We start from the raw sequence: 12,723 nt of genomic DNA, 5'->3' as shown, positions 1-12,723 counted from the left end.
CCAAATATTTTTTAACTGAAGAATGGATAAATTGTGGTATATTAATATCATAGTATATTACTCAGCATTAAGAGGGAATGAACTGCTGTTAGATGCAACACAGATCAATCTCAAAAACATGTTGATCAAAAGCCAGACACAAACTTTAACAAACGGTATGCTTCTATTTATATGAACTTCTAGAACAGATCAAACAAATCTATAGTGACAGAAAGTAGATTAGTGGTTGCCAGAAAGAAAGAATGGAGGGGTATTAACTTCAAAGGGGCATAAGAAAACTATCTAGAGTGATAGAAATGTTCTAAATCTTGATTGGCATGGTGGTTACACAGGTACACATTTCCAAAACTTGCTGAATTATACAACTAAAATGCATGTATTGTATGTAAAATATACTTCAGCAAAGTAAAAGAATCAGAAAGTTCTAATTAGAAAATAAAATATATTGCATATTGTTAAAACATTTTGGTACTGATCAACTTCCTGCTTTAAAAATATGTATAAGCTAGGACCTGTGGCACATGCCTATACTGAGACGGGAGGGTCACTTGAGTCCAGGAGTTCAAGGCTATGATCATGCCACAGCACTCTAGTCTGGGTGACATATAGAATCTCCTCTCAAAAAAAAAAAAAAAAAAAAAAAAAATCAGACCTAAATTGAAATTTTAGGATGGCCAATTCAAAGTGAAGTAGATAAAAATTCCATTAGAACACTGCCAGAGACCAACCAAAAGAAAGATGCTGGCCGGGCACGGTGGCTCACGCCTGTAATCCCAGTACTTTGGGAGGCCGAGGAGGCTGGATCACGAGGTCACGAGATCGAGACCATCCTGGCTAACACAGTGAAACCCAGTCTCTACTAAAAATACAAAAAAAAAAAAAAGAGCCAGGCGTGGTGGCAGGTGCCTGTAATCCCAGCTACTCGGGAGGCTGAGGCAGAAGAATAGCTCGAACCCAGGAGGCGGAGGTTGCAGTGAGCTAAGATTACGCCACTGCATTCCAGCCTGGGCGACAGAGTAAGACTCCGTCTCAAAAAAAAAAAAAGATGCTTAACATGTTTTGGAATGGTCTATGGCCCTTCATATGATAGCAAATCCTTGTTGGAAAAAAAGATAGCCTAAAAAGAAATAAGTGTGCATGTTAGGAAGTGGAAAATTAGGCTGAACAGGAAGCATGGAGTACACTCCGGTCCTTAGTGTGCATCCTTTTCCTTGAACAACCATGGAGTTTCTGTTCTACCAAAGTAGTTATTGGACAGTAATTTTACACAGTATTAATCTCGTTTCTCTTGTTATATTGTGATCCTCCTCAAGAACAGCCAGTGACCATGCTGCCTATTTCCTTTGTATCATCCCAAGTGCTATGGACAACAAATACTCTGACCCCAGTTACTTAAGAATTTGTAGGTATATGGCAGAAATGAAAAAGGGGTGCAGCACTACTTTAACCAGCTAGCCTACTTAGCCTAGACAAAGCAACCAGAATTATGCTCATCATTTAGGATGGGAAAGCCCCTGATGTCTGTAGCCTAGGACATTAAAAATTACCACCTCACATATAGATTAAGAAATGTTAAGTAGACATAGAGTGAAAAAAGATATTTTGGAGGGTGAAGAGGAAGGGTTAATGTGTTGTGGTGGACAGTCAAGAATGAAAGGAGGCTGGGCCTGGTGGCTCACGCCTGTAATCCCAGCACTTTGGGAGGCCAAGGCGGGTGGATCACAAGGTCAGGAGATCAAGACCATCCTGGCTAACATGGTGAAATCCTGTCTCTACTAAAAATACAAAAAAATTAGCCAGGCATGATGGTGGGCACCTGTAGTCCCAGCTGCTATGGAGGCTGAGGCAGGAGAATGGCGTGAACCTGGGAGGCGGAGCTTGCAGTCAGCCGAGATTGCGCTACTGCACTCCAGCCTGGGTGACAGAGCAAGACTCAGTCTCAAAAAAAAAAAAAAAAAATGAAAGGAAGGCTGGGCGTGGTAGCTTACACCTGCAATCCAACAACTTTGGGAGGCTGAGGCAGGAAGGAGGGTTTCTTGAGGCCAGGAGTTCAATACCAACCTGGCAACATAGCGAGACCCTGTCTCTATAAAATACATAAAAAATTAGCCAGGCATGGTGGTGCATGGCTATAGTCCCAGCCACTTGGACAGGCTGGGGTGAGAGGATCACGTGGGCCCAGAGTCTGCGCCTGCAGTGAGCCATGAACATGCCACTACACTCCAGCCTGGGCAATAGAGTAAGACCCTATTTCAAAACAGCAACGACCAAAACAAACAAACAAAAAAAACAAAAAACAATCAAAAGAAAGGAGTGTAAATATGCTTTTAATGACTATCTTTAAGGAGATTTAAAGGCATAGTCAATGAAATGAGGCAATCTGAGTGAGCCCTCTCAAAAGTAGATCTATTTAATAAATACGGAGCAAAAAAAAACAAGGAAGAACATGTTACTCTGATACAGTAAGTCACCTGACAGAGTTACCATCTTACATATTTAAATAAAAAGTCAATGCTGTCTTATTAATAACATATGTTATCAGTCAATTATTAATGTTTAATATGACATGGACTACCTCAACCATATCTAGCATAGATCTAAAATAATTTAAAAAAATTTTTCTGTTCCAAACCATGTGAGAAGACCAAAGGGAGAAAAAAAGCAGAACATAAAGTTTCAGTGGGATAAAAAGAAGAGAAAAGCAAGAGCACTCAAATTTGGCTCCCTGAAAATGTGGAGTATCTACAGAGAAAAGTCAGTAATCCTGAAGAGTTGGCTGATAACTTTGGTGGCAGTCACATCTCCCTAGAAATGTCACAGACCCATGTGAAGACGCTCAAAGGTTACCATATGTAGATGCCCCAACTTTGGAAAGCTGCCATAGTCCAACCCAGTGGCAACCATGGCAATTTTTGGGCAAGTAATATTACAGAAAAAATAATCAGTTTGAAAGCTCAAGCTAATGTAGCTTTTAAGCACCAGGACAAATTAGACCAGGACTGTTTCATGTTTACCTTCAATGGAATAGTACAATAGTGTGAAAACTTTACCTTTGGATTCTTGCCTTCTTTGGCCAATAATGCCCGAAGTCTTTCTTGTGAAGGGGGTGCAATGAAGATAATATATGGTTTCAAATCTGAATTCCGGAGAGTCTTCAATGACTGTAAAGAGACATTTTGATTTTTAAAATAATTTGCATCATTTAATTACTTCCTAATAATACTGATATATATATATATTAGATTAAGGGACTTGCTCTGTTGCCTAGGCTGGAGTGCAGTGGTGTGATCACAGCTCTCTGCAACCTCAATCTGCTGCACTCAAGTGGCCCTCTCATCTCAGCATCCCCAGTAGCTAGGACTATAGGCATGCACCACCATGTTCAGCTAACTTTTTACTTTTTTGTAGAGACAGGATCTCGCTTTGTTGTCCAGGCTGGTCTTGAACTCCTGGCCTCAAGCAATGCTCCTGCCTTGGTGTCTCCCAAAGTGCTGGGATTACAGGCATGAGCCACTGCACCTGGCCCAATTCACAATATTTTTAAGATCCTACCATTCACTGTAAGAATATACTGTGAAGCCATATATATATATACACACACACACACACACACGTGTATATATGTGTATATATGTATATATGTGTATATATACACATATAATACATATTATATACATATAATTTTAGCTTGCTCTTTTATGTAACGAAATGTAAGTGAATGATACTGAAGGATGACAACTATGTGATATTAAAACACCTAGTTTTAATAATAAGATCACATACAGGTTACAATAACCATATTAAAAATCAATTTTGGAGCAATTAGCATCATACAAGTTGCCTTACTATGTGCCAGACACTAAATATAAGCAAAATCATAGAAAATAACTTCACATGTGCAAGACAATTCAAGAAAAGCACATCTAAGAAAAAGTAGACTATGTTTGAATCTGGAGATTGCAGTTTTCACTTGATTACCAATGCATGACTGTGTGTGCTCAAACTGACGCGCTCTATCAAAATGGAGATTATAGGAATATGCCATTGCTATCTAAAAACATTAAGATGATTAAAACAATATGCTGAGTTCTTTGTTAAAATCTGTTAGCCCTTTTTTCTGGAGAAATAAGAATTTTAAAAACCTGTTTGCCCAAATAATATAAAGAACTCTAAAGAAATTTAGTAAAAACATGTATACTTCTCTTAAATCAAAAATTTATAATTGAAATAGTAGAGCCTAAGTGCATTTGTCCACTAAAACACAAACAAAAATCCCTAATTACTATTTTAGAATAGCCATTTTAGAGTCAATTCTCCTTTATGTACATCTCTTTAATGACCACTGACTATGTTGCCTAATTTGACATGAGCAGCAGATTCTACCACATTAAGGAAAGTCGTATGCTAAAGCTGTATGGTCTACAAAAATTAAACAATTTTCCATAACATTTGGAGTTTCTTAAAAACTCCAAGTTTCTAAAATTAGGTTTTTTTGTTTTTGTTTTTCAGACAGAGTCTCACTCTGCTCACTCTGTCACCCAGGTTGGAGTGCAGTGCAGCTCACTGCAATCTCTGCCTCCCTGGCTCAGGCGATTCTCCCACCCCAGCCTCCCAAGCAGCTGGGACCACAGGTGCATGCCACCACACCTGGCTAATTTTTTAAAATTTTTGGTAGAGATGGGGCTTTGCCGTGTTGCCCAGGCTGGTCTGGAACTCCTGAACTCAAGTGATCCACCCACATTGGCGTCCTAAAATTATCATTTTAAATAGAAAGCTAAGAGGCACTAGTTAGTAATCTTACACTTTTGCTTAGTCTGCCAAATAAGTGGAACTGAGGTCTCATTATTTTCATACAACCAAGCATTCACTGTGATACTTGTTAATATTTGAACAATGGCATTTAAACCATAAAAATAATCTTGAAATTTTCTAATTTTTCTCATATCGGAATCAGAAAAGGGAAATTATTTCATAGACTCAAATTAAAGTACTACCAATACTATATTTACTGTATTTTAAGTTTCAGAACATACATACAAGTATATATACAAGCTGAACATCTCTAATCCAAAAATCTGAAATGCAAAATCTGAAACTTTCTGAGCAGTGACATGACAGCACAAGTGGAAAACGTTACCCTGGCCTCATGTGACGGGTCATAGTCAAAACACAGGAGCAGACAGTTTATTCAATATCCCCAGGAAAAATAAAATTACCTTCAGGCTAAGTAAATAAGGTGTATATAAAAGATAAATGAATTTCATTTCAGACTTGGGTCTATCCTCAAGATAGCTCATTATATATATGCAAATATTCTAAAATCTGAGAAATTCTGAAATTCAAAACACTCTGGTCTCAAGCATTTTGAATAAGAGATAGTCAACCTGTATATGTAAGTATGTATATGTTTTCCCTCTGAGGAAACTGAAAGAGATTTAGCAACCTGTGTGATTTCAGATAGCAAATCAGTGGGAAAAACCATATGAGAACTTAATTAGGTCACGCTGTTCTTGGACCAAAATATAGCTTCCACTAGATTACTCTATATGACATTCCTTCTAAGTTCAAACCCTAAAACAAAATTCTAGCTTTACCTGTGTACGAAGACTTAAAAGACATATTTTGCCAGAGTTGATCACTTGCCGTACAGAATCTATGCTAGTTCCATACAAATTCTTCTCAAATTCACCATGCTCAATGAACTTTCCAGCTGCTATGTCTGCCTCGAATGCTTGCCGCGAAACAAAGTGGTAATCTCTACCGGCTACTTCTTGGTCTCGCCTACTCCGGGTTGTATCTAGGCAAACAAAATCAGATAGAAATAATAGGCATGGCTTAGAGTGAGGACAGGGGATAATTCTGCTAGTCAGAAAGAATTTCTATTTTGTAACACAGATTATAAAATAATAAACTGAGAAAATGCTAAGTGCCTACATGTTTAACATTGTTTTTATTTTTTGTAGATTGAAAAATGAACAAAAATGAGTTTGTAGTATCTTAGTAATAGTTATATTTATCTCAATACATTTTATGCTTACACTTCAAGTTACTTCATCCTGCATTTAAAACACTACTACTCATCTTCTCCTAAAGTTTATCTCCATAAGATTAGGTACCATATAATCTTATAACTTCTGTTTTCAGATTATGCCTAAGTTTCTATCTTCTGTATCACTTTAAAGCAGCAGGAACTGATTCTCTATGGAACAGGAAATTATAAGGGGCCCAAACTGAAATTTGTTTAGAAAATAATCAGTACATACTCGAAGGACAAATTTAAATTTCTTAATAATGACTATTTTTAATTTAAAAATTGTCAAAATCTTTGGTTAAAGTTCCTCTTTCACTGACAACAGTGTTTTAATGAAATGAATAAAAAATTTCCCTACATGATATAGTTAGGTTCTGAGCTGGTAAATTGAAAAGCACAGGAAAATGGGAATGCATTCAAACTTACGAGGAACTGCAGATGCAAAGCGGTCCTTTTCTTTGTTCATGAGCCTCTGACGCAATTCATTCTGGCCACAGTTCTGTGGACCAATCAAGATGATAGGTCTCTTCCTATTTGCTGGCTGATGATAAAGTGACATTTCCTCATAGGTTAAGATCTCCTCGTTGTCATAATCTTTGGGAAAAAAAAGTTAAGCCCTTCAGACAAAATTATGGCCATGTATTAAAGATATAAATACTCATAGATCTTCACCCAAAATTAGACAAAAGCACAATTTATTGTCATTACATCCTTGCTAGGGTATCATGAAAATGAATCAGACAATATAATACTCCTTCTATTAGTTTTTATCTTATTTCATATTTGAAATAAAAAATTCATGCTTCAATGTCTAATACAATATAATTATACTGATTCTTACATTAAACAGCTAATTTGCAGTCAATACTTTGAATAAGGATGCGGTACCAGGGAATGAACTAGTAAGAGTAATATCCGTCATTTTTGAAAAATGCAGATATTAATATTCTACTTAAGAAGGTTGTTTTAAGAATCAGACATAATGTATACGCTGAATACAATGGCTAGCATAGACCGACATTTACATATAGTGGCTACAACCAGTGTTATCAGAGAAAGCTGGAATACTTTCCTATAGTTCAAGCTCGTCCAACCCGTGGCCCATGAGCTGCATGCAGCCCAGGACAGCTTTGAATGGGGCCCAATGCAAATTTGTAAACTTTCTTAAAACACTGTGAGATTGTTTTGCAATTTTTTTTTTTTTTTTTAGCTCATCAGCTATCTCTAGTGTTAAGTGTATTTTACGTGTGGCCCCAGACTATTCTTCTTCTAATGTGGCCCAGGGAAACCACAAGATTGGATACCCCTGCTGTAGTTGTATAACTTGAAAACAGGCCATATGCATGCTATCTCCACTTTCTGCATTTATGTTTACTCTACTCTGGAATGCTAACCCAGAGTCATGAATCAAAATGAGGTATAAATTATGACAGGTGGGGTAACATTCCTAAAGCCCATAATCCAGATGAAACCAGAGCTGTCAAGTGGTAAGAACAAAAGCAGATAACTAGTAGCCTGCCAAGTCCTCACTCATATTACTTCTCCTGACTGTGAAGGAGCATCAGATGTGAAGTCAGACTCCCTCAGCTCTATTTCCATGAGGTTAGGGGACCATCTTAGGCTTGTCAATGCTCAGCACAGAGCCTGGCACAGAGCAGGAGCTCAAACTACACTTGTTTAAATTCCAGCTCAACCAATCATGTATTAGTTGTTAAGAATTTCAGCAAATCACTTTAATATCTAAACTTTTTTTTTTTTTTGAGACGGAGTCTCGCTCTGTCGCCCAGGCTGGAGTGCAGTGGCGCGATCTCGGCTCACTGCAAGCTCCGCCTCCCGGGTTCACGCCATTCTCCTGCCTCAGCCTCCCGAATAGCTGGGACTACAGGGCACCCGCCATCACGCCTGGCTAATTTTTTGTATTTTTTAGTAGAGATGGGGTTTCACCATGTTAGCCAGGATGGTCTCCATCTCCTGACCTCGTGATCCGCCTGCCTCGGCCTCCCAAAGTGCTGGGATTACAGGCATGACCCACCGCGCCCGGCCTAATATCTAAACTTGAATCTATTACTCTGTAACCTCAAGGAGTTTGTGAGAACAACATCATATAGTTACTGCCCTGGAATACAGCAGTTATTATGAATTGTAGTTATTTATTTAAAAATATTCATGATGATGACATCATCATAGACAGCAAATGTAATTCCTTCTCCTCTCAAAATGATTTTCTCTGAAAAATCTGAGTTTATTCTAACACGTATAATCAAGACTGGTAGCATTTTAATTTATAGACTCAGTGTGTATATCCATAAGGTTCAGATTTGCCACGTTTTCTACAGTACAGTAGCTCTTAGGGCTGGACTAGTTAACTTCAGTCTGTTTCAAAAAATAAAAGATATTAATCACAAATGTAGAGGATAAAATTTAAAACTCATTAAATCTTTTTAGTTACATAATCTGTCAATTAGCATTAAAGGATATTTATTTTAGAAAAAAATTTATTAAAGTTGATCAAACCTCATTTAGCTTTTATGGAATATTATAATGATCTATAATGTTTTATCTTTATTAGTTTAATGTGTGCTGCTCCCAAATATTTCAAATTCTTGACAGAATAGCCTTATAAATTACATAAGAAGGAAAGCCTTTGCTTTATTATTTGGGTTGCTTCTAATGTGAACCAAACAGAAGTAGCAAACTCAAATGCCCATAAAAACAAACTAAGGAGGTAATAAAATCAGTAAATCAGGTTGGGTTAATAAAACACTGGGAGTGGTAGAGACTGTTAAACTAGACACCAGGTGCTCGATATAAGAGCAACAGTCATCACTCAGGTCCAGCAGACTGTTGTCACCTGGGAATACTAGCCCAACATTATCAGAGCTTTTGATTTTAAGAGAAGCTACAACTTTCGAGCTTTTTAATCTTAGCAATCAATCAAAATAAAACTAAAATTCTCTTGTGTGTCTGACTTAGCCAGCAGGTAGTGGGTTCTCAGGAATGAGTTGCTTTTGTGACATGAGCTATTGTAGAGGACATAGTTTTTACTTCAAGTATGTTCTGTAAGAATTTGTTAGAAGTATAATTTTTGCAAAGAGTTTAAGTAGAAAAAAACTACAGGAAACTATCAATTTAATACTACATATGCTAAATAGTACTTGAATTTTTGTATCAGTTTTCCCCAGAATTCAAAACACTGCCTTACTCACAGGATTCCAAAAGAAAATACTTTCTACTAAATGATTTTCTCAAGCACATATTTAACATGAAGGTGCAAAACAGGACTAGGTTTAGACTCCTTTCAGATATAATTCCACCTATCCCTGAGAGTAGAACTTACCATCATTTTTATTAGCATTATATAAAACCTTTTTCCTCTTCTTTTTATTCTTCTTTGCACACCACAGTTTTCCTGTTGAGCAATCATAAACATAACTATAAATGTGTTCCCGTGAACAAAACCACATAACTCAAATTGAAGAACTCTACTTATTCATTCATTTATTCTTTAAATTTTTTTGCAGAAACGAGGTCTCCATATGTTGGCCACGCTTGTCTTGAACTCCTGGCCTCAAGTGATCCTCCCGCCTCAGTCTCCCAAAGTGCTGGGATTACAGGTGCGAACCACCACACCCAGCTTGTTTTTAATTTACTTTTATAAATACTTATTACACTGTTTGTATAAAGACTATTTTTCAGGAAAGCATTTACAATTTTCAATTAACTACATAGTATAGACAGATAATCTTTAATACTTAAATCTTATCCTTTCTTTACAGTTCTGAGATAATCAGTTTTGTCTCTTGTATCACTCTTTCCCTGAGTACTTCTTCACGGTTCTAATATGCAGATTCACACATGGCTCCAGATGAAGACCCAAGAAACCATTTACTTATGTCAAATACAAGTGTCTAACCTGATTTTTCTGGCTCCTTATCTTCTTCTATGGTTTGTTTCATGGCTTCCCTTTGCTGCTGAAAGCTTTTCCCTTAATAGCAGAAAGAAAAAGAAGGGTAAAATATTTAAGATAAAAGGATAAGAATTTTTTTTTTTAATCAAGAAGGGAAAACACTAGACATATCTCTTCACTTATATTCCCTTCCAAATCCTTTTGCCAACACAGGAGTAATGTCAGCTATGATGTGTAAGCCTCCAAATTTTTAAAATATTAACTCTGCTCAATCAATCCCATATGTATTATTAGAATACATATCTACTAAAATATTTAAAAATTTAATAGTTCAACTTTTTAAAAGGTTTCATTGAGCATTTACTTTGTGGAAAAGTACTATCCTGGATCTTACAATGGTTCTAGGTCCTTTAGAATTATCTCAAATTAAGGATATCAATTCTAGGAATTAACTTTTCCAAAACAACATGTGCGCATTCATCACATATTCAATTCCAAGAAACCATTCAGTATATTCCCTTGCATGCATTATTCTCAATTCCTCTTCTTTTGTGTATGTACATGTGTTAGCCATTTTTTATTTCCACCCTTAAGTTACCAATTATATAAATGGAAAATGTGCTTTTCCTTACAAAATTAATATTTTAATATAGGAGGCTTTCAAGGTTCCTGACCTTGAAAGAGGTTTTCTTTTCGGACTTCTACTTTAAATCAAATATGTCTTTTCCTATAGGATACAAGTGGCTTCACTTAGAAGATTCTGAATTACGTTGAGGTTCCACTTTTTTATTTTATTTTTAAATCTATTTTTTTCAGTGTAAAGCCAGAGATTCTTAAAAATCAATAAGCAAATTCTACATAGGTGGGGATAATCTGTAGAACTTAGTGCATTTCGTAAGTGTACTAACAAAAAGATTAATACTGACTTCCATACACATAAGAAGCATTAAAGGAAGCCTGGTTATCTTTTGAGACGAAGTCTCGCTCTGTCACCCAGGCTGGAGTGCAGTGGCGCAATCTTGGCTCACTGCAACCTCCGCCTTCCAGGTTCAAGGGATTCGCATGCCTCAGCCTCCCGAGCAGCTGGGATTACAGGGGCCCGCCACCACGCCCAGCTAATGGTTGTATTTTTAGTAGAGGCTCGGTTTCACCATGTTGGCCAGGCTGGTCTTGAACTCCTAATCTCAGGTGATCCTCCTGCTTGGCCTCCCAAAGTGCCAGGATTAGGGTCATGAGCCACTGTGCACGGCCAAGACTGTATTCTTAGTACAAGTAACTATTACTAGAAGGAAAATTTTAAGAGTATTAAAATTTAAAGGGGTCGGGCGCAGTGGCTTATGCCTGTAATCCCAACACTTTGAGAGGCCAAGGTGGGCAGATCACGAGGTCAGGAGATCAAGACCATCCTGGCTAACACGGTGAAACCCCATCTCTACTAAAAATACAAAACATCAGCTGGGCGTGGTGGTGGGCACCTGTAGTCCCAGCTGCTCAGCAGACTGAGAGAGAAGAAGGGCATGAGCCCGGGAGGCGGAGCTTGCAGTGAGCTGAGATCGTGCCACTGCACTCCAGCCTGGGAGACAGAGCGAGATTTTTGTCTCAAAAAAAAAAAAAAAAAATTAAAAATAAGTAACCGATTTTTAAAAATCAAGAACAAAGTAATTTTAATCATTTACATATTAAAAATGTAAAACATTACAATGATGTACTTCTGTGGCACTTTTTGTAGTATGAACTATAGGCTATTCTGAAATAGAGGCAGAAATTAATGAAAGATGGAAATGATTTTCTTTCTTTTTCTGAGACTGCTCTGTTACACTGGTGTGATCAAAGCTCACTGCAGCCTCAACCTTCCAGCCTCATGCAATCCTTTCACCTCAGCCTCCTGAATAGCTGGGACTACAGGTACGCACCACCATGCCCAGCTAATTTTTAAATTTTTTGTAGAGACAAAGTCTCATTATGTCAGCTATGCCACTATGTGGCCCAGGCTAGTCTCAAACTCCTGGGCTCAAGCAATCCTCCCACCTCAGCCTCCCAAAGTGCTGGGATTACAGGTGTGAGCCACCAGGGCCAGCCTCATAATGACCTCTTAAAAAATCTGTCTAATTCTGATGGAAAGCCATCGTCAAACTCTAAGGCAGATCTTTAGTCTTATAAAAAGACTTAGAAATGTCATCATTGGAATCTATATACTTTCAGAAAATCAATCTATCAACAAACACTAGTTCTAAACATTTATGGGCTAAAGTTTGGCATGGTAGGAAGACACCATACTGATATTTGGCACAAGCCTGAGGCAGAACCACAATGGCTACCCAACACTCCAAGATTCTAGAGAAATGTCCTGTAACTGTTACTCTGAAGAATCAAGGGTTTTAGCATCATACTCTAAAATAAATGTAAGAAGTCCATTCCTCCTTCCTTAAAATATGACTGATATAGACAAAATCTGTTTCTAGCTTCTGAGTTTTAAAGTGAGAAATTTGAAGCTTTCTGTGACCTTATACTCAAAAAGAATAAATGTAAATATTATGTTGAAATCTCTTGTTACCCAGAAAAGTCTCTTTGGCTTAGTTACAGAGATAAAAGAGATTCCTTATAACTTATTCTAAAATCTTTGGACAACTTCCTCTGTTCCTACTATGTATCTCATAGTCAATATTTCTCAGTCTTTTTTTTCATGCCCTCCTTTTCTTCTTTTCCCCTAAACTATTGCTTGTTGTCAAATCCAGTGTAAGGCTAAGTCTATAGCCAAATCTGTTATGCTTAAAATCTTCTGGTG

General features: G+C 37.3%; 1 protein-coding gene across 3 annotated transcripts in view; it reads right to left on the bottom strand.

Moving 5' to 3' along the window:
• PALS1 (protein associated with LIN7 1, MAGUK p55 family member) overlaps positions 1-12,723 on the bottom strand; it is a 96,089-nt gene that overhangs the window by 8,923 nt on the left and 74,443 nt on the right. For all 3 annotated transcript variants that reach the window (XM_003314400.6, XM_510014.9, XM_009427985.5), the window contains exons 10-14: positions 9,945-10,016; positions 9,369-9,440; positions 6,458-6,625; positions 5,595-5,797; positions 3,051-3,161 (exon numbers count right to left, since the gene is read on the bottom strand). In XM_003314400.6, the coding sequence (XP_003314448.1) occupies positions 3,051-3,161; positions 5,595-5,797; positions 6,458-6,625; positions 9,369-9,440; positions 9,945-10,016 (626 nt within the window). The remainder of the gene's footprint in view (positions 1-3,050; positions 3,162-5,594; positions 5,798-6,457; positions 6,626-9,368; positions 9,441-9,944; positions 10,017-12,723) is intronic.

Source organism: Pan troglodytes, chromosome 15, assembly GCF_028858775.2.
Source record: "Pan troglodytes isolate AG18354 chromosome 15, NHGRI_mPanTro3-v2.0_pri, whole genome shotgun sequence".
In the NCBI taxonomy this organism is placed as follows: domain Eukaryota; kingdom Metazoa; phylum Chordata; class Mammalia; order Primates; family Hominidae; genus Pan; species Pan troglodytes.
Note: the sequence above shows the minus strand (reverse complement) of the source record. Positions and strands in the feature narration are given on the sequence as shown.